General features: G+C 39.5%; 1 protein-coding gene across 1 annotated transcript in view; it reads left to right on the forward strand.

Annotated features, from left to right (window-relative positions):
• Window positions 1-27,411, forward strand: part of LOC108175853 (zinc finger protein 717-like) — a 48,334-nt gene that overhangs the window by 6,774 nt on the left and 14,149 nt on the right. The window contains exons 2-4 of the mRNA XM_017338688.3: window positions 11,093-11,150; window positions 24,115-24,241; window positions 24,473-24,565. Coding sequence (XP_017194177.2) covers window positions 11,115-11,150; window positions 24,115-24,241; window positions 24,473-24,565 — 256 coding nt within the window. The 5' untranslated portion in view covers window positions 11,093-11,114. The remainder of the gene's footprint in view (window positions 1-11,092; window positions 11,151-24,114; window positions 24,242-24,472; window positions 24,566-27,411) is intronic.

Raw genomic sequence — 27,411 nt, forward strand, 5'->3', positions numbered from 1 at the left:
TGAACACTGGGGTGACCATTGCAGGATTTAAAATGAAATTTATATTATAATGACATAGGTCTCCCTAAAATCTTCAAAGCCTCCAAAGCACATAAATTATCACATCAGTAATTTATTAGAGATATTTGATTTAGTTTTATTTTTATGGTTAATGTGTCATTACAGTTTGGCAGTTAGAAATATAATTGATAAAGCATGTAAGCATTAAGATTGTATGTTTCCTAGAAAGAATTTTGGCATGACAATGTGAGTATATGTGTGCTTTCATTTTAGTAGGATTTATAAAAAATGTTTTAAAATGATATATTACTTATTCATTTGAAAGGCAGAGTGACAAAGGGTGGGAGAGTTTACTCCATCAATGGCCCAAGGATCCAGACATAGCAAGGCCAAAGCCAGTAGCCCCAAATTCCTTTTGGTTTCCCATATGTGACAGGGGCTAAAGCATTTGGACAATCATTTGTTGTCATTCCAGGTGCATTATCAGGAAACCAGATCAGATTCATAGTAGCTAGGACTGGAACTGGTTTTCTAATGCAGATGCCAAGTAGTTCAAATGGTGGCTTTACCTACTGTGCCACAATGCCAGCCCTGAGAAATTTTGTTTAAAAAAAAGGAAAATTCTTGTACCTTCCCTAGAAATGGTTCCAAAGACACTTGCAAGTAAAGAAATATTTACTGAAGACAGATTTGTTAACAGCAGAGAGACTCAGTGCTTATGGACCCAGACCTGTTTCCTACCTTCCCTATCACAACACAGTGCAATGGAAACTCCACTCCTAAGTGCCGCTCCCCCTCTTCATGGAGGAACGACACTAAGCCCTGCCTAGGCTTCATATCCGAGTCACGGCACCATTATGTCGCTCCCCCTCTTCATGGAGGAACGACACAGGACCCTGCGCTGTTCTTTTGTCTGCTCGGCCCTCCCCAGGTTTGCTGCTGGTTCTTCCCGGGTTGGCTACCGACCCTTCCACCTCCGTGGAAGGGCGGTTCCCCCTGGCCACTTTCCCCACTTCCGCAGGGGAGCGGCACACCGCCGGCCGGCTCTCTCGGGGGCTGCACAGGTGTTCCTTCAGATAGATGTTCCCGTTAGATGTTCCTGGTGCATGTTGTCTCTCTCCTCCTTTATAGTCCTCTTCCGCCAATCCCAACTCGGCTGCCCACACGCCGAGTACGCTGCTCTCCTCCAATCAGGAGCAGGATCAGCTCCTGGAGGTCATCACTCAAGTTGGCAAGAGGCAGCTGCGTAGAAGCTGTTTTCTCCTCTCCCAGCGCCATATTGTGGGAGAGCAGATGCATAGAATAAGTCTTAATTCCAGTAACTTAGTCTAGTCCGGGTTGCTCCCCACATTAAGTGCAACTGAGAACACATGGCACTCTCTCCTGCTAGCTGCCAGCTTGGGATGACATCCTCATTTTTCTCCTGTCCTCAGTTGCCTACTGCCAGAACTATGTACTGGGTGAGTGTAGCTGAGAGGTAGGGCTCAGACCACACTTGAATAATGGAGGCTCTGTATTGGGCATTAGGATGCTTGGATCTCATCTCCCACAACATGCAATGTCCACTGTAGGCACATCCATAGAAACAGTACATTTGTAGTGACTTTGGGTTGAAAGTATTAGAGATATTGAAGAGACAGCCTTCTTTTTATTTATTTTTTGTTTTATAAGCAAGGACAAATAACAATGAAAGAAAGTTTCCACCTGCTGGGTCATTCTCCATTCAAAACAAATAAGGCTGAGCTAAGTTAAAATTGGAAGCTGGTAAGACAGGCATGATAACACTGAGAATTAAGTGTTAATTGGGATGCTCACTTCCCTTTTCAGAGGGTCAGTTCAGATCCCAGCCACTTTGCTTCTAATCCAGCTTCTGACTATTAGGCCTGGGAAGGCAACACATGTTGGCCCACACCAGTATGGGAGATGAGACCTGCATGGAATTCCTCAGTCCTAATTTTGTCCTGGCCCAACTTTGGCTGTTGTAGGTATTTGGAGAGATGGGGGCATAAACCACCAGATGGAAAAATCTCTGTCACTCTCTCTGAATTTCAAATAAATTAATTTTAAATAGTTATAAATTGGGAGCTAGGCACTCAATTTTGGTCACCAATGTAGCTAGGTGTCCCAACTACTTGAGCCTCTACCTTCTGGGTGATATAGACCTAGGGTAAGCATTAGCAGGAAGCTGGAGTGAATCAGGATGGAGCTGGGACTCAAACCCAGGCTGTCTGGGATGTGCTGACCCAAGCAGTGTATTAAACACTATACTCAACTTCAACACTTTAAGGAGATAAAAAATATTCTAAGATTGTTGATGATTATGGTTACAACTGAATGAAAACAGTGAATTGTATAGGTACTATTAACAGATGAATCTCATGGGAAGTTGCATTTATATCCAATTATGCTATTTAAGAAAATTATATAACTTAGAATATATTGTATTATTTCAAACTTTTCATGTAATATATATTCTAGTGTCTCAAACTCCAATGCACATAAAATGTCGACTTTCCTCTGTAGGTTACATTGCATATTTACATATAAATATGAATATAAATGTAAGACCAAGGGATGACAGCATATTAACTAGATAACGGACAGTGATTGATTCAGGACCAAGGGATATTGGTTAAAAGATGACATTATTTTTTTTTACATTAATCTTTTCTGTATATCTTTTCTGAGAATAAAATTAAGAAATGAATTAACATGAAACAAAACATGGTCAGACACCAGAGGCATGTGACTATATCATTTAGCAGAGATGAATCTGAGAAGACTAACATTTGGGACTGACATTGTGGTGCAGTAGGTTAGTACACTCTTTGCAATGCTGGCATCCTATATTGGCATGCCATTTGGAGTCCTGGCTACTCTGCTTCTGATCCACATTCCTGTGAGTGTGTTTGGGAAAGCAGTGGAACATGGCCCAAGAACTTGGATCCCTACCAGCCATATAGGAGACCCAGATAGAACTACCTGGTCCTGACTCCTGGCCCCACCCTGGCTGTTGCAGACACTTGGAAAGTGAGCCACAAGAAAGAAGATCCATCTATCTCTTTGTCAGTCTCTCCTGCCTCTCTCCTTATTTCCCTTTCAAATAAATCTTTAAAAAAGAAAAAGATTAACCTCATTTCATAATCCTTGTGATGGAATCTTAATTACCCAAATCTCCTTTCTATTCATCTCTCCCTTTAAACTATAGGGACTATTTATTCCCATTAATCCAGTAAAAATTACTTTCTAGAATTGCTGTCATGACTTGGTGCTCAAAAACATGAACTGCAATCATCATATGATATCTATACTTAAGAAACAGATAAAGAAGTTGCTTAAGGTTAGCCATCTATTTGTGAGTATGTTCTTCCCACTTTTTTTCAAAACAGGACTCCTCATTGAATCCAAATATCTGACCCCAGTAGGAACAGCTCCCATTGAAAGAGGTGTGTGATGACCAGGGGAACAATTCCTGGGAATGGGTATGAGAAACCAGTACGTTGTGTTGCTAAACTAGTTCTTTGATCCCTGAAAGTTCATTTTTTTTTATTTCAAGGAATGTGTCATAGAGACCCATTTTTTTAAGCATGTAATTTCTTCTGTGTCCTGAGATGAGAGTACCTAGGCTATAAATTCAAGACTGAGGTTCCTGCTTTTGCACAATAGTCACTAAAGGGCAATGGCAGGATCAGAGAAGGCTTGGGAATTTCAACAGGGCAAACCATAGGTGAGGCACAAAGAAAGCCAGGGATAGGCTGTGGGTCAAGAGTCAGTACCCTGTGCTATTCCACTCAAGCCCATCTCAATTCTAGCCATCATCATATGAGAGCTCCATGAAACCCTCTGTTGGCCTCTTTGCCTAGTTTGTAACATAAACCAGTAAGTAGAGGGAGAAGTTCAGATCCATTCCTTAGAACAGTAAGTGAAGATTTGTTAGATATTTAGATGGACAGATGGATTTCAGAAGCTCTTAGTTATGTAATTAATGGAGATTGAAACCTTTGTATTTGTGGACACTTTTTGTTTCAAAATATGCACTAGAATAGTTTTCTCAACTCTGGAATATGACCCAAGGATGGAACACTAATTATTTTAGTAGAAAAGACTAAGTATCTTTATATGACCATACTTCCCCTCCCCATACTTTCTATGGATTGTGTGAATCAAATATGTTTATAATGCAGGTTTTTCTCTTTTAATATCAGTTACCCATTTTTTGACAATCATAAATGTTGCAGAGATTTAGTGTTAGTCCATTTCCAATTATTATTTTTTTTAGATTTTTCTTTTTTTTTTTGATAGGCAGAGTAGAGAGAGAGAGATACAGAGAGAAAGGTCTTCCTTTTCCCTTTGGTTCACCCCACAATGGCCGCTACAGCTGGTGTGCTACGGCTGGTGCACCATGCTGATCTGAACCTAGGATCCAAGTGCTTCTCCTGGTCTCCCATGTGGGTGCAGGGCCCAAGCACTTGGGCCATCCTCCATTTTCCTCCTGGGCCACAGCAGAGAGCTGGACTGGAAGAGGAGCAACCGGGACAGAATACAGCACCCCAACTGGGACTAGAGCCCGGTGTGCCAGCACCACAGGCAGAGGATTAGCCTATTGAGCCGCAGTGCCGGCCCATTTACAATTATTTAAAATGTGAGCAAATCAGACTACTGCTGATAATCACTTTGTAAAATATAAATAAAATGCAATACAGTGCCCAAATAGAGTATAAAATATTTCAATATATTATTTTTTAAAAAAGATTTAGTTATTCATTTGAAAGTCAGAGGAGAGGCAAAGACAGAGAGGTCTTCTATCCTATGGTTCATTCCCCCATTGGCCGCAATAGCTGGAGCTGTGCTGATCCGAGGCCAGGAGCCATGACCTTCTTCTGGGTCTCCCAGGCCCAGGGGCTCAAGCACTTGGACCACCCTCCACTGCTTTCCCAAGCCACAGCAAAGAGCTGGACAGGAAATGGAGCAGCCAGGTTTCAAACCGGCACCCATATGGGATGCTGGCGCTTCAGGCCAGGATGTTAAACCACTGTGTCCGAGCACCGGCCCCTCAATACATTCTTATGATATCCAGGCATTTTGTGTGGCAGCAGCCTAGCTGACAGAGTTGGCATGACTCATGCTCATGAACAGGTCTATGTGAAGGTCTCTTGATTGTATAGGACATGCAATTAAATTCTTCCTTACTCACCAAGAGTATATCAGCATTTGATATATAACAAATCAACAAAAATTTATGTTATGGTTTTCTTTGTAATTATTTTTTAAAAGGCTGAGCATCAGAGAAGGGGTGGAGGAGGGAGGGACAAAGGATGAGGGAGAAAGAGAGACTGTTCCATCTGCTGCTTGATTCACTCTCTAATTATCCTAACAGCCAGGGCTATGCCAGGCTGAAGCCAGAAGGAAATAATCTTACCTGGATCTCTTTTGAGGGTAACAGGAATCCAAGTACTTATCCATCATCCACTACCTCCCAGGTACAACAGCAGGGTGTTTTATTTTAAGTATGGGATAACCAGGATGAAAACCACAAATTTGCTTATGGGATGTGTTTCCCAAGCAATATTCTAACCTGCATCACCATATACAACCCTCTCAAGTTTGGTGGTTTGCTCTGGCTCTTGCCCAAACCCTGTGTCTCCAATAGGCAAGTCCCAGACTTCTTCATAATATAAATGTTCAATAAGGTAAACTCCAATAAGCAAGTACTTTTCAAAGTGTGTAGCTGTCATATTTACTGATGTCCAGTTGTGTAAAGCAAGAAAAATGGTAATGTCAAGGATCATTGTGATGAAGATTATTTGAAGGCTTGTGTGTTGGGAGGTGTGTTATTTGGGATAATTACTAGGAAAGTATAGTACAATAAGTATGTATTATATCCATTTTTACTGTACAGTTGTGGGTAAAAATACACAGGTTGCTAAATGACTAAATTCTATAGGATTTTCAGTATATGGACGGATTCCTGTTCAGTACATCTGTAGTAATACCAAAGTAGTTAATACCACTCAAGTATTTTTTTTCTGTAGTATGGTTTTAGTGACAAAATGATGTTTATTTCTATGATATACTGAAATTTGTTTAAACAGTCATCCTGAAAATAATAAATTGCTTCTCAGTCATAACATTAGCTTTTTTATTTAAAGATTCATTTTATTTATTAAAAAGACAGAGTTACAGAGAGAGGTAGAGACAGAGAGAGAGGTCTTCCATCTGCTGATTCACTCTCCAGATGGCTGCAATGGCTGGAGATGCACCAATCCAAAGCCAGGAGCTAGGACTTCTTCTGGGTCTCCCACATGCGTGCAGAGGCCCAAGGACTTGGGCCATCTTCTACTGCTATCCCAAGCCATAGCAGACAGCAGGATCAGGAGAGGAGCAGCTGGGACTAGAACCATTGCCCATATGGGAAGCTGGTGCTTCAGGCCAGGGCATTAACCCACTGTGCTACAGTGCTGGCCCTATCACTAGCTTTTTTTTTTTAACTTTTATTTAATGAATATAAATTTCCAAAGTACGATTTATGGATTACAATGGCTTCCCCCACATACTGTCCCTCCCACCCACTACCCTCCCTTTTCCCACTCCCTCTCCCCTTCCATTCACATCAAGATTCATTTTCGATTATCTTAATATACAGAAGATCAGCTTAGTATACATTAAGTAAGGATTTCAACAGTTTGCTCACACAAAAACAAAAAGTGAAAAATAATAGATGATTTTTTTAAATGATGATGAAATCAGATCAGACCTATTGTCATGTTTAATCCCAGTGAGAGTCAAGTTGGGAGTTGACAATTTTTTTTTTTTTTTACAGAGGATCAGTTTAGTATACATTAGGTAAAGATTTCAACAGTTTGCACCCCCATAAAAACACAAAGTGAAATATATTGTTTGAGTACTCGTTATAGCATTAAATCTCAATACACAGCACATTAAGGACAGAGATCCTACATGAGGAGTAAGTGCACAGTGACTCCTGTTGTTGACTTTACCAATTGACACTCCTGTCTATGGCATCAGTAGTCTCCCTATGCTCTGGTCATGAGTTTCCAAGGCTATGGAAGCCCTCTGAGTTCTCTGATTCTTATCTTGTTTAGACAAGCTCATAGTCAAAGTGGAGGTTCTCTCCTCCCTTCAGAGAAAGGTACCTCCTTCTTTGAAGACCTGTTCTTTCCACTGGGATCTCACTCGCAGAGATCTTTTTGCCTGAGTGTCTTGGCTTTCCATGCCTGAAATACTCTCATGGGCTTTTCAGCCAGATCCGAATGCCTTTAGGGCTGATTCTGAGGCCAGAGTGCTATTTAGGACATCTGCCATTCTATGAGTCTGCTGAGTATCTCACTTCCCATGTTGGATCACTCTCCCCTTTATTTATTCCATCGGTTAGTGTTAGCAGGTACTAGACTTGTTTATGTGCTCCCTTTGACTCTTAGTCCTTTCATTATGATCAATTGTGAACTGAAATTGATGACTTGGAATAGTGAGATGGCATTGGTACATGCCACCTTGATGGTATTGAATTGGAATTCCCTGGTATGTTTTTAACTCTACCATTTGGGGCAAGTCAGCTTGAGCATGTCCCAAATTATACATCTCTTCCCTCTCTTATTACCACTCTTATGTTTAACAGGGATCACATTTCAGTTAATTTTTAACACTTAAGAATAACTGTGTGATAATTTCAGAATTAAACCACTCATATTAAGTAGAACAGACAAAAAACTACTAAGAGGAATAATGTATTAAGTTGTTCATTAACAGTCAGGGCTATGCTGATCAAGTCACCGTTTCCCATAGTGTCCATTCCACTTCAACAGGTTTCCTTTTTGGTGTTCAGTCAGTTGTCACCAATCAGGGAGAACATATGGTATTTGTCCCTTTGGGACTGGCTTATTTCACTCAGCATGATGTGTTCCAGATTCCTCCATTTTGTTGCAAATGACTGGATTTCATTGTTTCTTACTGTGGTATAGTATTCTAAAGAGTACATATCCCATAATTTCTTTATCCAGTCTATCGTTGATGGGCATTTAGGTTGGTTCCAGGTCTTAGCTATTGTGAATTGAGCTGCAATAAACATTAGGGTGCAGACCGCATTTTGTGTGCCAATTTAAATTCCTTTGGGTAAATTCCAAGGAGTGGGATGGCTGGGTCGAACGGTAGGGTTATCTTCAGGTTTCTGAGGAATCTCCAGACTGACTTCCATAGTGGCTTGACCAGTTTGCATTCCCACCAACAGTGGGTTAGTGTCCCTTTTTCCCCACATCCTCTCCAGCATCTGTTGTTGGTAGATTTCTGAATGTGAACCATTCTAACCGGGGTAAGGTGAAACCTCATTGTGGTTTTGATTTGCATTTCCCTGATTACTAATGACCTTGAACATTTTTTCATGTGCCTGTTGGCCATTTGGATTTCCTCTTTTGAAAAATGTCTATTGAGGTCCTTGGCCCATCTCTAAAGTGGGTTGTTTGTTTTGATCTTGTGGAGTTTCTTGATCTCTTTGTAGATTCTGGTTATTAACCCTTTATCTGTTGCATAGTTTGCAAATATTTTTTCCCATTCTGTCCGTTGTCTCTTCACTCTCCTGACTGTTTCTTTTGCAGTACAGAAACTTCTCAATTTGATGCAATCCCAATAGTTGATTTTGGCTTTGACTGCCTGTGCCTCCCGGGTCTTTTCCAGAAACTCTTTGCCTGTGCCAATATCTTGAAGGGTTTCTCCAATGTTCTCTAGTAACTTGATGGTGTCCGGTCGTAGATTTAGGTCTTTAATCCATGTTGAGTGGATTTTTGTGTAAGGTGTAAGGTAAGGGTCTTGCTTCATGCTTCTGCACATGGAAATCCAGTTTTCCCAGCACCATTTATTGAATAGACTGTCCTTGCTCCAGGAATTGGTTTTAGATCCTTGATCAAATATAAGTTGGCTGTAGATGTTTGGGTTGATTTCTGGTGTTTCAATTCTGTTCCATTGGTCTATCCATCTGTTTCTGTACCAGTACCATGCTGTTTTGATTACAACTGCCCTGTAGTATGTCCTGAAATCTGGTATTGTGATGCCTCCGGCTTTGTTTTTGTTGTACAAGATTGCTTTAGCTATTCGAGGTCTCTTGTGCCTCCATATAAATTTCAGCACCAATTTTTCCAGATATGAGAAGAAGGTCTTCGGTATCTTGATTGGTATTGCATTGAATTTATAAATTGCTTTTGGGAGAATGGACATTTTGATGATATTGATTCTTCCAATCCATGAGCATGGAAGATTTTTCCATTTCTTGGTATCCTCTTCTATTTCTTTCTTTAAGGTTTTGTAATTTTCATCGTAGAGATCTTTAACGTCCTTGGTTAAGTTTATTTTTGTAGCTATTGTGAATGGGATTGATCTTAGAAGTTCTTCCTCAGCCATGGCATTGTCTGTGTATACAAAGGCTGTTGATTTTTGTGCATTGATTTTATACCCTGCAACTTTGCCAAAATCTTCTATGAGTTCCAATAATCTCTTAGTAGAGTTCTTTGGGTCCCCTAAATAAAGAATCATGTCATCTGCAAAGAGGGATAGTTTGAGTTCTTCCTTCCCAATTTGTATCCCTTTAATTTCTTTTTCTTGCCTAATAGCTCTGGCTAGAACCTCCAGAACTATATTGAATAGCAGTGGTGAGAGTGGACATCCCTGTCTGGTACCAGATCTCAGTGGAAATGCTTCCAACTTTTCCCCATTCAATAGGATGTTGGCTGTGGGTTTTTCATAGATTGCTTTGATTGTATTGAGGAATGTTCCTTCCAAACCCAGTTTGCTTAGAGTTTTCATCATGAACGGGTGTTGTATTTTATCAAATGCTTTCTCGGCATCTATTGAGGTAATCATATGGTTTTTCTTCTGCAGTCTTAATGTGGTGTATCACATTGATTGTCTTGCGCACATTAAACCATCCCTGCATACCAGGGATAAATCCCACTTGGTCTGGGTGGATGATCTTGCTGATGTGTTGTTGCATTCTATTGGTGAGAATTTTATTGAGGATTTTTGCATCTATGTTCATCAGGGATATTGGTCTATAATTTTCTTTCAGTGCTGCATCTTTTTCCGGCTTAGGAATTAAGGTGATGCTGGCTTCATAGAAAGAATTTGGGAGGATTCCCTCTTCTTCGATTGTTCTGAATAGTTTGAGAAGAATTGGAGTTAGTTCTTCTTTAAATGTCTGGTAGAATTCAGCAGTGAATCCATCTGGTCCTGGGCTTTTCTTTGTTGGGAGGGCCTTTATTACTGTTTCAATTTCTGTCTCAGTTATGGGTCTGTTTAGGTTTTTGATGTCTTCCTGGTTCAATTTAGGTAGGTTGCATGTGTCCAGGAATCTACCATTTCTGATAGGTTTCCCTGTTTGCTGGCATACAAGTCCTTGTAGTAATTTCTGATGATTCTTTTTATTTCTGTGGTGTCTGTTGTTACGTTTCCTTTTTCATCTCTGATTTTATTGATTTGGGTCTTTTCTCTTCTTTTTTTAGTTAGTTGGGCCAATGGGGTGTCAATTTTGTTTATTTTTTCAAAAAACCAGCTCCTCGTTTGGCTGATTTTTTGTAATGTTTTTCTTGATTCAATCCTGTTGATTTCTTATCTGATTTTAATTATTTCTCTTCTCCTACTAGATTTGGGTCTGGTTTGCTGTAGGTTTTCTAGATCCTTGAGGTGAATTGAAAGCTCATCTATTTGGTGCCTTTCCAATTTCTTGATGTAGGCACCTATTGATATAAACTTTCCTCTTAACACTGCTTTTGCTGCGTCCCATAAGTTTTGGTATGTTGCCTATCACTAGCTTTTTAAAAATAAGTAGCAACAAAATGACTCCATTAACCTAAGGATAACTAGATTTAATCACTGCCAGTTAGTAAAATTTTGGGTGCTCTTTCAGGATCTTCCGTTCCCCTTATCAAGTGTAAATTGCTAACTCACCACAGAGATTTTTTCAGTTTCTCCAGCTAATATATCTATAATTCTGCATTCATTTCTATCATGATCTTCCCTAGCATAGTAGAGTCTAAGTGCAAGGGAGACCAGTTCTCTCACAACTCCCTGCATTCACTTTCTTTTCCAGGTGTAATTGTAGATACCACTACATGTTTCGGGGGCCAAAGAAAATGAATACAACACCAGTAAGTTGTATGCTTATTTCTCAACTTGTTTTACATTGTATTATAGGAGCTTTATGAGCATTTTTAAATTAAAATGAAAACATAAAAGTGATAAACAAGGTAGTATTGTCATAGTTATAAGATATTAGAGCCATCAGAGCTGATTGTAAATTTGTCTACAGTCTTTCTGATGCCTCAAAGACATATCTGTTACATGATTCAAATCGGAAATTAGAATTTGCTAAATTCTAGTGGAAAATGAAGTCTGGAATAGTATTTATTGGTCATATGATGCTAAAGTGGAAGTGGTTTTAGTTCCAATCTAGAAATAAACATACAACATTCTGCACTGTTAAGAGTTGCTAACTGGTAATAAATCAGTTAATAAAGTGCTTTAGGAATTGTAAAAATACCCTTGGGAGACTGTACCAGATTTATGGATTGGACTGGGGTTGTGTGGAGAGCAGAGTCTCTTCAGGTTCTTAAACAGCTCTACATACAATTCTTCCTGCCAGACTATACATGCTGGTTGTGCTGCAAACTTCCCAAAGCTCTGTCTTCCAGCAAATCATTCCATTCTTCATTCATACTTTAAGCTACTCAAAGTACCCTCAATTCAATTAGTCAAACATTTATCAGTGTCATTAAGTATATTGTCTGGCTTTTGCCTTGCTTGAATCTTTTACATTTAAAATATATTTACATATTTGAGAATTAGAAAGAGAGACAGGTAGATTAGGAGAAATCAAAGAGCCTCTTATCCACTAACTTACTCTCCTAAATATCCATAGTAACAAAGAATGAATCCAAGAGCCAGGAATGTACTCCTTGCCCCTAACATGAGTGGTAGAAGCCTAATTACTTGAATTATCACCACTGCCTCCCAGCACATGCGGTAGCATAAAATTGGACTCAAAAGCAAGAGCTGGGAATAAAAACAAGCACTGTTAATTAGAATTAGAATATCTTTTTAAAATTTTGTTTATTTATATAAGTAGAACAGATTTCATGTATTTCCTATATATGGTTTTAAGAACATGATGATACTTTTCGCTCTCTCTCCCTTCCCTTCCTCCTTTTCCCTTTCTTGTTTTTCTTTTAATTTGTGTGATAGCACATTTTCAAGTTACTTTATAATCACAAGCTCAGTCCTCCACTAAATAAAGAATTCAACAAGTAGATAGTAGAAACATCACTGTTCCTGAGGAATATAGAAAAGGGATACAGATGATAATCAGATCTCAAGATGTCAGTTTCACTCATACATTTTTTTCTGCTGTATAGGCTACCAAAAATTAGAGAAAATATTTTTGTCTTTTTAGGATTGACCTGTTTCAGTAGGCATAATTGTCTTCAATTGCATCCATTTTGTTGCAGAAGAAGGATTTCATTCTTTTTTATGGCTGAGTAGTATTCTGTTTTATATATGTGTGTGTACACACATACACATACCACATTTGCTTTATCTTGTCATCAGTTTATGGACATATGAGTTGATTCCCTATCTTAGCTATTATGAATTGAGCTGCTATATAAAGTTGGGGGCACAGGTAACTCTTTCATATGCTGATTTTATTTCCTTTGGGTAAATTCCAAGGAGTGGGATGACTATGTCATATGTTATATCCATTTTTGGATTTCTGAAGAAATCCAAATGTCTTCCATAATGATTGTGTTAGTTCACATTCCCACCTAAGTGTATTAGGGTACATTTTGCCTACATTCTTGCTAATATTTATTTGGAGGGGGACTTTTGGGTGAAAGCCATTCTTACTGGGGTGAAGTGAAACCTCATTATGGTTTTTATTTTCATTTCTCTTGTGCAAATCTTGTTGCCTTGGCTTTGGTTCTAGGTGAACCCAGGAATGTAGTGTCTGAGTGAGTCCTTTTATTTTAGTGGATGTCAGCTGTGTCTGTTAGTAACACAATGGTCTAGTCAGCTGCAGTTCCTAGGGATGGAAATGTGCCTTTGAGATGAATAAGGGTTTTTTTGGGTGTGCATCTTTGGTCCACAGATTCTGTGTTAGTCTCCCTGATGATTGTGATAGCCAAGGGCTTGTTCTTGGTGCTGAGGAAGATGAGGATGGCTGGTCCTTGACTTACTGGCAAGCCTGAGTGATACTGGGATTTGTGGCACTGATTTCTGTGGCTGTAGGACTGTGTGATATGGATTGTCCCTTCCTCAGTTCTTGGTAAGAGAGTCCAACTGGTACTGTGTTTTGTAATAACAACAACCCTAGTCCTAGGACTAGGTGTACAGGTTTTACTCTGCAGAGTATGGGTCCAGAGAGGAGGAATGCAAGCAGGTTCTTCCCTATGTCCACTGGGTAGATTTCAGTGGCACTCAGAAATTTACAATAAATTGTTACAGTCCTGGTCTTTCAGGTATAGTGGATCATTACCTAGATCTCCTGGGGTGGGAGCAAACTTTTTTATGGGCTGCTTCTGGTGGTAGCCCCCAGAAGCTAAGGTGATTTTCCCTGGCTCAGGTAGAGTATGTGAGTGTAGCTCTGCCCCCAAACTCCCACAGATGCAGGATGCAGGGATCTGTCTTTTGCCTTACACATTGCCCTGACTCTACAGTGCTGGTAGGAGCAGAGCAGAGGCTCACTGTGTATCTTCTCTGCTCAGTGTCATGCTCTGCAGGAATCAGGGAGGGGAAGGAAGCAAGGAGGCTTCCCTGCCCCAAGCTCATCAGTTGCTCAGACTCCATCAGCTCTCAGGTTGAGGTAGGAAGTCAGTGGGTGACTGACTTTTTTTTTTACTTCTTTGTCTAACATTTTGGTCAGTCACTTCTCTGGAAAATAGTATTTCCTTTGTTCTGTTCATATCTCAGAGCAGCTTAAGTCATTATGGCTATACCTGATTCAGCCATCTTGGATCTCACCATGATATATTTTTGATTGTAGCTCATCATTTATTCTGTTGTCGTGAATGTTGGACAATGATTTATAAATATTATTTTGGTCAATACTGTCATTCATGTTTATGCTTGATGTTTTATTAGTTTCATCAATTACTATAAAATGTAAATCAATTTTCTAACATTACTTTTGAGGCTTTTTCTTAAGTTTCTTTTTTAATTTTGTGGACTTTGTTTCATATCATTTGAGGCTTTGTTTTTAGGCACATTAGCGTTTATAATTATATGATCAGCCTGATGTATTATCTGTTTATTATGATGAAAAGTCCCTGAGTATTTCTTTAGCCATATAAGACCCAAAAGTCATTTGGTTTGACCCTGCCAAAACAACCACAGGTGGTATTATTAATTCAAGGAGCTAATAACAAGCTAATTTTTAAGTTGATAATTTTGTATGGACAGCACATAATGTTGTAATATCCAAATGGCCTTTGGCAGTAAAAAAAAAAAAATGCTCCTATGTTCCTAACTCCTACTAATCCAAGTATTCATTTTGTATCATTTTATTTGAAAATAGACTGCTTCTTTTATTTATTTTTTATTTATTTAATGAGCATTAATTTCCAAAGTACAGCTTATGGACCACAATAGCCTCCTCCCCTCCGTGTCTTCCCTCACTGCTTCTTTTATATTATATTCTCATTTTCCTGTTCAGAAAATGTCTTTTTTATACTTCATGGATTAATGTTTTGTTTATTTTTATTTACTTGATAAAAAATTAAGAGCTCTATCTGCTGTTTCACTCCCTCAAATACCTGCAATGGCTGGAACAGGGTCCAGGCTAAAGCCAGGAGGCTGGAACTCAATCCAGATCACTCATGTGGATATCTGTGACCCAGCTACTAGAGCCATCATCTGGCACTTACCTGGTGTGCATTATTATGAAGTTAAATCACAAGCAAGGGTAGGAACTTTGATATGAGATGTGAGCATCCAAAGAAGCAGCTTAACCAAATGAGCGAAAATACCTGCCCTTGTTCACCTCATATTTTACAGCAATTACACTACATATAGGATCAAAGATGGAAGGATATTTTTTTCAGTGTAGTGAAGATTTCTTTCACTAATTTCTGAGGAGAAGTCAGCTATCATTCATACATAGCTGACCCAGTAGGCTGTTGTTTCTTTCACAACATTCAAGGTCTATTCTTTGTATTTGGAATCCTTCATTTTGTTATTTGCCTGTAGTAGCTTTCTGTCTGTTGATTAAGGGGTCATTGAACATTTCAAATCTATAAATTGATGTTTTTTAATATAATTTGAGAAGCTTTTCACCATTTCAAAATACATATTTTGTTTTTCATTTATTCTCTTCCTACTGAAATTTATTGCAGTTATGAGGGACTTCACAAAGATTCTGGAAAGTTGAAAGAAAAAAGTTTATTTTAGTGCAAAAAATGTTAGTAACCCATGCATAAAACTGATCTAGAAGTTCATTGAAAATGCATACTATAAAACATGATGCATAAAGGTTATGGAAAGTGTGTATTTGTAGATTAAATTTTTTTAACCAAAGTGAACTTTTCTTTTTAATTCTGCATTTTAAATGTTAGATTACTTTCTATATTGTTCCTGGACTTCTGAAGCTTTGCATATTTATGTAGTATCTTTCATTAATTAAAAAAGGCTTTTGGGGGGTGACACTGTGGCATGGTGGGCTAAGCCTCTGGCTGTGGTGCCGGCATCCCATATTGGTACCAGTTTGTATCCCAGATGCTCCTTTTCCAACCCAGCTTATGGCCTGGGAAGGCAGCAGAAGGTGGCCCAAGTGCTTGGTTCTCTGTATCCACGTGTGAGACCCAGAGGAATCTCCTGGCTTCTGATTGGCTTAGCTCTGGCTGAGCTATCTGGAAAGTGAACCAGTGGATGGAGGAACTTTCTTTCATTCTGTCTGTAACTCTGCCTCTCAAATTAATACATACAGTCTTTAAATAAAAAAAAAGTCTTTTGATCTATGTCCATCTTAGTCTCTTTGTGATAAGACTGTCAAACAGGTTATTTAGAAAGAAAACATTTTTTGCCAAAATGTATTTACTTTAAAATACTTTTTCAAAATGTATGTACTTTCTCTTTCTGTTAATAAAAGAGAAAGGGAGAGAACGAGGGAGATTCTATCACCTGTTTCACTCACAATAGAAGTTACAACAGCCAGAACTGGGCAAGGCCAATGCCAGGAGCCAGAACCTCCATCTGAGTCACTGCATGTGTGTCAGGAACCCAAGTACTTGGGCAATTATACATTGCCTTCCTACATGCTTTAGAAGGAAGCTGAATTGGAAGTTGAGTAGCCAGGACTCAAATCAGACTCTATGAGATGAGAGCTTCACCAGTGGTGACATAACATGCTGCGCCACAAGACCAGCCTCAAGAGAACAGTTATTTCTTCTAGTCTGGGAGCTAGACAGTCTAAAGTCAAGAGGCCCATATAGAAAGGGCCATCTTCCTGCATCACAGTGTGGCAGATAACATCACACGGTAAGAGAAAAAAGTAGAAGTCTTTTAAAATTGGTGTTAAGCTGTTCTTTATGATAGCAACTTTTACTTTGTGGACTAAACTTGCATTGTGCTATTTTTTCCTTTTCCTATAAATAGGTTTTCACTGTAATACTGTTACATCTATAGAATTTAAATAGCTTATCAGTCTATCTAACTTTATATGATTTGTAAATACTGGAATATACTTGGAGATTCTTTAGGTATCTTGTCTACTACTTTCAACACCTAACTTAAATTTCTTTCTAGTTTTTCTGTCCTTGAGTATAAGTCAGATTTTCATTTTTCCCCCAAGTATAATGATTTTGAATTTTATCTTGAGTATTGTAAGGCATATGTTGCAGAAATTGTGAATACTGTAATATTCTTCAGAATGATTTGCTTTACATTAATTCACTGGATTAAAATTCTGAACTCCATATTCTTTGCAGTGATCAATAAGTCCTTGCTTCTCATAGTGTCAGTTTCACTTCTACAGGTTTCCTTTTAGGTGCTCAGTTAGTTGTCACAGATTAGGGAGAACATATGCTATTTGTCCCTTTTGGGCTGGCTTATTTCACTCAGCATGATGTTTTCCAGATTCCTCCATTTTGTTGCAAATGACTGAATTTTTTTATTTCTGTGTAGTATTCAATAGAGTACATGTCCCATAATTTCTTTATCCAGTCTACCGTTGATGGGCATTTAGGTTGGTTCCAGGTCTTAGCTATTGTGAATTGAGCTGCAATAAACATTGAGGTGCACACAGCTCTTTTATTTGCCAATTTAATTTCTCTTGGGTAAATTCCAAGGAGTGGGATGACTGGGTTGTATGGTAGGGCTATTTTCAGGTTTCTGAGGAATCTCCAAACTGACCTCCATAGTGGCTTTACCAATTTGCATTCCCACCAACAGTGAATTAGTGTGCTTATCTCCCCACATCCTCGCCAGCATCTGTTGTTAGTGGATTTATGTATGAAAGCCATTCCAGTCAGGGTAAAGTGAAATCTTATTATGCTTTTGATTTGCATTTCCCTGATGGCTAGTGATCCTGAAAATTTTTTCATGTGTCTGTTGGCCATTTTGATTTCCTCTTTTGAAAAATGTCTAATTGAGGTCCTTGGCCTATCTCTTAAGTAGGTTGTTTGTTTTGTTGTGATGGAATTTCTTTATCTCTTTATAGATTCTGGATATTAATCCTTTATCAGTTGCATAATTTGCAAATATTTTCTCCCACTCTGCCAGTTGCCTGTTCACTTTCCTGACTCTTTATTGTGCAGTACAGAAGCTTCTCAATTTGATGTATTCCCAGTTGTTAATTTTTGCGTAGGCTTCCTGTGCTTCTGGGTTCTTTCCCAAGAACTCTGCCAGTGCCAGTATCTTGCAGGGTTTCTCTGATGTTCTCTAGTAATTGGATCATGTTGGGTCATACATTTAGATCTTTAATCCATGTTGAGTGGATTTTTTGTAAGGTGTAAGGTAGGGGTTTTGCTTCCTAATTCTACATGTGGAAATCCAGTTTTCCCTAGCACCATTTGTTGAATATACTGCTCTTGCTCTGGGAATTGGTTTTAGCTTCTTGATCAAATATAAGTTTGTTATAGCTGTTTGGATTGATTTCTGGTGTTTCTATGCTTTCTGTTGGTCTATCCATCTGTTTCTGTAACAGTACCAGGTGTTTTGATTATGATTGCCCTGTAGTATGTCTTGAAATCTGGTTTTGTGATATGTCTGGCTCTGTTTTTGTTTTCTAGGATTGCTTTAGCTATTCAAGTTTTCCTGTGCCTCCATATGAATTTCAGCATCATTTTTTCAAGATGTGAGAAGGATATCTTTGGTATTTTGATTGGTATCACATTGCTTTTGGGAGAATGGACATTTTGATTATATTGATTCTTCCAATCCATGAACATGAAAGATTTTTCCATTTTTGATATCTTCTTCAGTTTCTTAAAATTTTGTAATTCTCATCATAGAGATCTTTGAATCCCTTGGTTAAGTTTATTCCAATGTGTTTTTTGTAGTTATTGTGAATGGGATTGATATTAAAAATCCTTTCTCAGCCATGACATTGTCTGTATATATAAGGGTGGTTGATTTTTGCATATTGGTGTTGTAACCTGCTACTTTACCAAACTCTTCTATGATTCCAATAGTCTCTTGGTAGAGTTGCAGATCATATCATCTGCAAAGAGGGTTAGTTTGACTTCTTCCTTCCCAATTTAAATCCCTTTGATTTCTTTTTATTGCCTAATAGCTCTGGCTAAAACTTCCTGTATTGAATAGCAGTGGTGAGAGTGGGCATCCCTGTCTAGTACCGGATATCAGTGGGAATGGTTTCAACTTTTCCCCATTCAGTATGAAGCTGGCCATGGGTTTGTCATGAATCATCTTGATTGTAATGAAGAATGTTCCTTCTATACCTAATTTGCTTAGAGTTTTCATCGTGAAAGGGTGTTATATTTTATTGAATGCTTTCTCTGCATCTTTTGAGATAATCGTATGCTTTTTCTTCTGCAGTTTGTAAATGATTTATTGATTTGCAAATGTTGAACCATCCTTTCATACCAGGGATAAATCCCACTTGGTCTGGGTAGATGATCTTTCTGATGTGTTGTTGCATTCTACTAGCTAGAATTTTATTGATGATTTTTTTTCATCTATGTTCATCAGGTAAATTGATTTGTAATTCTCTTTCTCTGGTGCCTCTTTTTTAGGTTTAAGGATGAAGGTGATGCTGGCTCTGTAGAAATCATTTGGGAGGATTCCCTCTCTTTCAGTTGTTTTGCATAGCTTGAGAGTACTTGGAGTTAATTCTTTAAATGCCTGGTAGAATTCAGCAGTGAATCCATCTGGTCCTAGGCTTTTCTTTGTTGGGAGGGCCTTTATTACTGTTTCAGTTTCTGTCTTAGATATGGATCTATTTAGGTTTTCTATGTCTTCATGGTTCAATTTAGGTAGGTTGTATGTGTCCAGGAATCTCTATTTCTGCTAGACTTCCCAGTTTTTTGGCATACAGCTGTTTGTAGTAATTTCTGATGACTATTTCTTTGGTGTCTGTTGTTTCTGTTGTTACATTCCCTTTCTCATCTCTGATTTTAATGGTTTGGGTCTTCCCTCTCCTTTTTTTTTTTTTTTTTGGTTAGTTGGTCCAATGGTGTGTCAATTTTGTTTATTCTTCAAAAACCCAGCTCTTTGTTTTGCTGATCTTTGTAATTTTTTTGGATTGAATTTTGTTGATTTCTTCTCTAATTTTAATTGTTTCTTTTCTCCTACTAGGTTTGGGTTTGGTTTGCTGTAGAGTTTCTAGATCCCTGTTATGGATTGGTAGCTCATTTATTTGGTGCCTTTCCAATTTATTGAGCTATAAACTTTCCTCTTAACACTGCTTTTGTGGTATCCCATAAGTTTTGATATGTTGTGTTGTTATCTTCATTTGCTTCCAGAAAGTTTTTGATTTCTCTTTTGATTTCTTCAGTGACCCAGTGTTCATTCAGGAGCATGTTGTTCAGTTTTCATGTGTTTACATATGCTCTAGAGATTCCTGAGTTGCTGATTTCCAGATTCATTCCATTGTGTTCTGAGAAGATGCATGGTATGATTTTGACTTTTTTGAATTTGCTGAGACTTGGGAAGTGAAACAGCTAATGGAAGATTTTTTCCCTATCTTTCTCTCCCTGTCATTCAGCCATGCAAATACATAAATACTTAAAAGGAGAGAAAAACCTCTAGAATTTGGGTAAAGGACAATGTTTCTTCAGGAAATGTTAACATTTTTCTGTATAGCTTGTGATTTGTAGCCTGATCTGTTGATCAATAGGATTACAATTTTCACTAGCTTAGGATATATTTCTCTGATCCTACTCCCAGTGAGGTCTGCAGTTACATATGTGCAATACCACTTGTCCATACCACTTGCTACCATCCCACACATCACTGAATCTCCAGTACTTTCATCTGAGATCCCATATTAATGAGACCCATTCCAATGGAAGATATTTGTATCCTCAGCAAAATGAGAATGAAAAAAATCTTCCTCTGTAGTCATTTTTGGCATTGGATTTAACCTCCCATGCTACATATCTTCAGAATTTGGCAATTGACAATACACAAAAAAGGCATATCTGGTGATGTTTAAGTTACTAATTTTGTCATTCTACCTCTAAAAATTCTGCTGAGTTTTCATATCTTGAATTTGAGCTTGCATAGTTTCTGGATATTGAGTTTCAGTTAGAATAGATTTTCCTAATCTAAGATTATTAATCACACACTGCATGTAATTCTAAAGTTGTTAAATACTCAGTGTGAACTGTGGGTTCTTTTATTTTGTGTATGTTTTCAACAAAACTTGCTGAAAAGTCTATAACCCCTAGCCTCCATGCATTTCTTGCCCCCTTCCATGGACTTAGAGAGATCCATCTATTAAAAGTGAACTGCTGTAACAGATGCTCTACTTGTTAGTGTCTCACAACAATAGGGTTGAAAAGTTAGGGTATAATTAGGTGACAAGTGACTCCCAGACACTGCAGGGCTTCCACATTTAAAGTGTGTTTCAGATCTCCTATTATTTTTCATCCTGCTATAGTGACCTTTACTAGAAATGCTCATCTTTGTGATTGGAGAATATAGAAGCCATTGGACCAAGTAAAGCTCTCCTAGAAGTGACACAATTCATATCTACTGATATTTGCTGAGTGAGAATCTTGTGACCTTGTGTGAATTCTAGACTGGGAGAGGATATGTGATTTTCTCACAGGAAACAATACTGAAGTTGAGTGAGCAGTGGTCACCACACATCAGTTAATCTAATCTCACAAGTATCTTAACTTCATTCCATACCCAGAGAGACAAACTTAAAAAATATCATCTATTCTCAACTTTGCAATCAAATCAAAGTTCTGTGAATGAAACCAGAAATGTATCATGTCCAGATGTGGCTTCTCTTGATTGTTAGACCTGTTTGTCATGAGCAGACAAGGTGACTGCTTTTTTTTTAATTTTTTTTTATTTTTTGACAGGCAGAGTGGACAGTGAGAGAGAGAGACAGAGAGAAAGGTCTTCCTTTGCCATTGGTTCACCTTCCAATGGCCGCCGTGGCCAGCGTGCTGCAGCCGTCGCACCACGCTGATCCGAATCCAGGAGCCAGGTGCTTCTCCTGGTCTCCCATGGGGTGCAGGGCCAAGGACTTGGGCCATCCTCCACTGCACTCCCTGGCCACAGCAGAGAGCTGGCCTGGAAGAGGGGCAACCGGGACAGAATCCAGCGCCCAGACCGGGACTAGAACCTGGTGTGCCGGCGCTGCAAGGTGGAGGATTAGCCTAGTGAGGCACAGCGCCAGCCTGACTGCTTTGTTTTTAATCAGTGTACATGATTTAAAGAGGAGGAGGTTAATTACGACAGCCATTCCTTTTTTATAATTTCATTTTAAAAAATAATTTAGGAATTCTGGAGGATAGCAGCACTGTCTCATGGCAGTATGGCCATACTGGGGATACATGTGGAGAGTGGCCTGTGCTGTGTACTTGAGACAGACTTTGTTGACTCCATTCCATACCTTGGTAGCTCTTCAACCTGTTGTTTTCCAAGGAATCATTGTTTCTTCTCAGAAATAGCTTTCTTTAACCATTATCAATATTATCCACATTACATCATTTTTTTTTTTTGACAGGCAGAGTGGACAGTGAGAGAGAGAGAGAGAGAAAGGTCTTCTTTTTGCCGTTGGTTCACCCTCCAGTGGCTGGCACGGCCAGCGCAGCAGGTGCGCTGAGGCTGGCACACCACGCTGATTGATTGCAGGAGCCAGGTGCTTATCCTGGTCTCCCTTGTGGGTGCAGGGCCCAAGCACTTGGGCCATCCTCCACTGCACTCCCTGTCCACAGTAGAGAGCTGGCCTGGAAGAGGGGCAACCGGGACAGGATCCGGTGCCCCGACCGGGACTAGAACCCAGTGTGCCAGCACCACAAGGTGGAGGATTAGCCTAGTGAGTCACAGTGCTGGCTCCACATTACATCATTGACCAGGACTGAACAGAGAGAGCATGCTTACTATGGGCTGGGCTGCCTTATTGGCTTCCTTCTTGTTTATAATATAACTTCTTTATCTTCTGGCACTTTTGATATAAATTTGGTTGTTTCTTACAGTATAACCCTTTAGAATGTGTGTGTATGTGTGTATTTGTGTGTGTGAGTATATTTGTTATTCCAGCCAGGTGTCGGCCTTCTGAAACATGACATTTTGTCTGGTTATGTCACTAGTGTTTTAGCATGTTTTTTAGATGTACCTTGTGATCTCCTTCCTGTGATTTTGAACAATTGAAAATTTTATTGAGAACAACTAATTCATTTACATGATTTAGCAATAACTGTCATGGTCATAACCTTAATTTTCAAGTTAACATGTATTTCAGTATGAATGTTTTGGCTTTCCAAATTATTTCTTACTGTATATTTTACTTGTAAGATTAAAAAAGGCAGACTTGTCAACCTTATAATAAAAGCCCAAATGAAAATGCTTTGAGAGTTTTCCCTTCCTATGCATCCTCAAGTTTCTGGTTTCTTCCTCTTCCCTTTATCTCTTTCTTGTATGATTTGGATATTTTTATGAGCTCAGAATTTTCCGGTGGACATATGAAGTAGAGTGAACTGTACCTGATACATGTTACTGATATTCTTTTTTTTTTTTTTTGACAGGCAGAGTGGACAGTGTGAGAGAGAGACAGAGAGAAAGGTCTTCCTTTTGCCGTTGGTTCACCCTCCAATGGCCGCCGCGGGTGGGCGCGCTGCAGTCAGCGCACTGCGCTGATCCGATGGCAGGAGCCAGGAGCCAGGTGCTTTTCCTGGTCTCCCATGGGGTGCAGGGCCCAAGCACCTGGGCCATCCTCCACTGCACTCCCTGGCCACAGCAGAGAGCTGGCCTGGAAGAGGGGCAACCGGGACAGAATCCGGCGCCCCGACTGGGACTAGAACCCGGTGTGCCGGCGCCTCTAGGCGGAGGATTAGCCTAGTGAGCCGCGGCGCTGGCCACTGATATTCTTTTTCCTGCTTCAAACTCTATGTCCATGATGTAAATATTATTTGACATATGGCTTGGTTACATAATTGTGGTAGTCATTAAGTACACACAAAAATTTATAAAATAATTAATGGAAAAATACATTATAAAAAACTATGCATAAATTTAAAAAAGTTTGCAATAAAATAAATGATCTGATAATACAGAAAAATTTATTTTTTAAGAAATTCCTCGTTCTCCCAATTGATGTTCAACATTTTCTCCTGTAACTCATCTAATGTTAATTCAGTCATATGCTTACATGTATGTCTACAGATTACAGTGTGGGCTCTTTTCAAAATCATTAGGAGAAAGCAGTTCCATAATAATGAACATTCCATTGTACTGATTGTTGAATTATGAAATTAATATAGAAGCAAGACATTTTCATTGTAATTTTGCATTCTGTTGCCATATAGATTCCAAAATCATCCCCTTCTTATATAAGAGGCATAGAAGACACACACAGAGAAATGCACTCCTAGTCTTTTTGTGACAGAACTGGCATGATGAACAAAAAAAAAAAATGTGCTGTTGCAGATGTTGGTGTCATTTGAAGACCTGGCTCTGGACATCACTCAGGAGGAGTGGCAGTACCTGGACAGTTCTCAGAGGAGCCTGTACAAAGATGTGATGATGGAGACCTACAATAGCCTGTTGTTTTTGGGTGAGTGCTATTCCCCTCTCATGCCAAAGTGAAACAGTTACTTCCCATGTGGCAAGCAAATTAATTGTTTAAAAGATTACATGGTGGATAAGCATAGAATTTGAGGCCAAGAAACATGAGGAAAGGATTGAAATCAATAATTTTGTTTCACAGCCCCTGTGAACAAGCTGTTGTCTTTCAAAACTCTAACATAATGATATGATGACACCCAGCATTATTTCCCTTTAACAGGGTACTGCAAAAGCAAACCTGAGGTGATCTTCAAGTTGGAACAGGGGGCAGAGCCATGGACAGTGACAAAACCCCTAAATTGGAGCCTGTCAGGTCAGTCAGCATACATGGGACAGGGAGACTGGGATGGAAAAGATCTCAAGGAATGTTGACTGGGTAGAGCATTTCTCACTATTTATCCCAAGTCTCAGTCCTGAGAACAGCTGATATGATGCATCATCTGCTTGTTGTTTTGCTCTGGGTGAATACTTTGTCAGAACTACCAACAATGCAATCAATTTATTTTTTAAAATTTTATTTATTTATTTGAGAGGTAGAGTTACAGACAGACAGAGGGAGAGATAGAAAGGTCTTCCATTCACTGGTTCACTCCTCAAATGGCTGCAATGGCCAGAGCTGAGCTGATATGAAACCAGGAGCCAGAAATTTCCTCTGGGTCTCCAAGATGGAGAGCACTTGGGCCATCTTCCACAACTTTCCCAGGCCATTAGCAGAGAGCTGATTTGAAGAGGAGCACCTGGAACATGAACTAGTACCCATATGGGTTGTCGATGCTGCAGGCAGAATTTTAGCTTACTGTGCCACAGTGCTAGCCCCATTGCAATCAATTTCTGCCTGTAATGAGACTAATTTTTAGGTTAAATACATCCCCTGTATTCAAACTTGTCCTTCTTCCTACTGTCACATCCTGTTTTTCTTTAGACGTTTATTCTTTTTTTTTTTTTTTTTTTTTGACAGGCAGAGTTAGAGAGAGAGCGGGAAACAGAGATAAAGGTCTTCCTTCAATTGTTTCACTCCCCAAATGGCTGCTCCAGCCAGTGTGCTGTGGCTGGTGTGCTGCACTGATCTGAAGCCAGGAGCCAGGTGCTTCCTCCCGGTCTCTGATGTGGGTGCAGGGCCCAAGCACCTGGGCAATCCTCCACTGCCTTCCTGGGCCACAGCAGAGAGCTGGACTGGGAGAGGAGCAACCAGGACAGAATCTGGCACCCCAGACAGGACCTGGCACCTGGGGTGCCGGTGCCACAGGTGGAGGATTAGCCAAGTGAGCCATGGCACTGTCCTGTTCATGTATTTATTCTATCAATGCTTATAAAAATTGGATCACACAGAGGAACTGATTTCTTATAAGTTGCAGAAATTTAGTTCCCACTCATGGTTTTGACCAGGCACAGGCCTTACTGTTGCACAAATTTGAGTACTGAATTAGTGAATGTGAGCTTTCTCATTGTCTCTTTCCTCTCCCTTTTTCTGTCTTTTTTTTTTTTAAGATGTATTGATTTGAAAGTCAGTTACATGGAGAAAGAAGGAAAGGCAGAGAGAGAGAGGTCTTCCAAGTGCTGGTTCATTCCCCAATTGGCTGCAGCTGCCTCCAATCTGAAGCCAGAAGCCAGTAGATTCCTCTGGGACTCCCACATGGGTGCAGGGCCCAAGTACTTCTACTGTACATCTTCTATTGCTTTCCCAGTCAGAAGTGGAGCAGCTGGGACTTGAACTGGTACCCACATGGGATGCCAACACTGCAGGCAGTGGCTTTACCTGCTATGCCATAGTGGTATCCCCTCTCTCCTTTTTTTCTGTCTCTGATTCTCAAATAAATGAGTAACAAAATGAATGGCCATTACAAGCAATTCAAAAGTGATTGAGTGAATGGGCTTTGTTTCTCTTTCTGCCCCTATCCCTGTAATTCAAATAAATAAATCATGAAGAAAATGGGATGCCAGTGTTGTTAAGAAGCAGGTTAACCTGCTATAATACTTTTCCTGCTCCTTTTATAATATAATAACTTAGAAATGCATAAGAGAGTCAGTTTTCTGTAAAAATGGGATAATTTTGAGCATCTAGCACAAGCATTGAAAGACATAACTTCAAATTTTAGAGCAAGAGTGTATACCAAGAACTCAAAGAATACCAAGTATGCTGGTTTCATAATGAGATTGAAATACTTCTCAAAGAAGGTGAACATAATCCTAATGGCAGAACATATTTCCTTAAATTGATTGGAAAGCATACAAAAAATGATGTGTGGAACATTTATGGGCCTTCTGTGGTACTGAGAATCTGAAGATACTAGGTTTTCTTAGGGATCTGTGGAAACCTGTCATCATAATGTGCATATAAAAGATTTGGGAAGGGCTGAGATTGTGACAGTATGTTGAACCACTTCCTGTAATGACAGCATTTCATATGGGCACCAATTTGAGTCCTGGCTGCCCCACTTGTGATGCAGCTCCCTGGTACTGTGCCTGGGAAAGCAGCAGATGTTTCTTTGCACATATCTGGGAGACTCATTTGGAGTTCTGTGCTCCTGTTTTTACCCTGGTGCAGCCCTGACCATTGCAGCCATTTGGGGAGTGAATAGGTGGATGAACACTCTCTCTCTCCATCTCTCTTTGTAACTCTGTCTTTAAAATAAATAAATATTTTTAAAAAGTTTTTATTTATTTGAAAGAGAGAGAGAGAGAGGTAGAGACAGAGACAGAGAGAGAGGTAGAGACAGAGAGAGAGAGGTCTTTCATCTGCCAGTTCACTCCTAACTGACTGCAATGCATGGAGCTGAATCAATATGAAGCCAAGAGTCCAGAGTTTCTTCTGGGTCTCCTATGCAGGTACAGGGACCAAGTGACTTGGGCCATCCTCTGCTGCTTTCTCAGGCACATTAGCAGGTAGCTGAATCTGAAGTGGAGCAGCTGAGATTTGGCACCCATATGGGATGCTGGTGCCACAGGGCAAGGCTTTAACCCGCTGCACTACAGCACCAGCCTCTAAAATAAACAAATCTTGAAAACATTTAAAGGAGGTGTTTTTGCTTAAGAAACCCCACAGATCTCTATAGCCATTCCCCTGGAAAAACTGAACATGCAGCAACCAAAAAATGGATGCTGTTTCTAAGTTATGGTCCTGCCTAGTGGTTACACACATGTCCTCTTCTGGTACCTATA

This window comes from Oryctolagus cuniculus, chromosome 2 (genome assembly GCF_964237555.1).
Source record: "Oryctolagus cuniculus chromosome 2, mOryCun1.1, whole genome shotgun sequence".
Lineage (NCBI taxonomy): Eukaryota > Metazoa > Chordata > Mammalia > Lagomorpha > Leporidae > Oryctolagus > Oryctolagus cuniculus.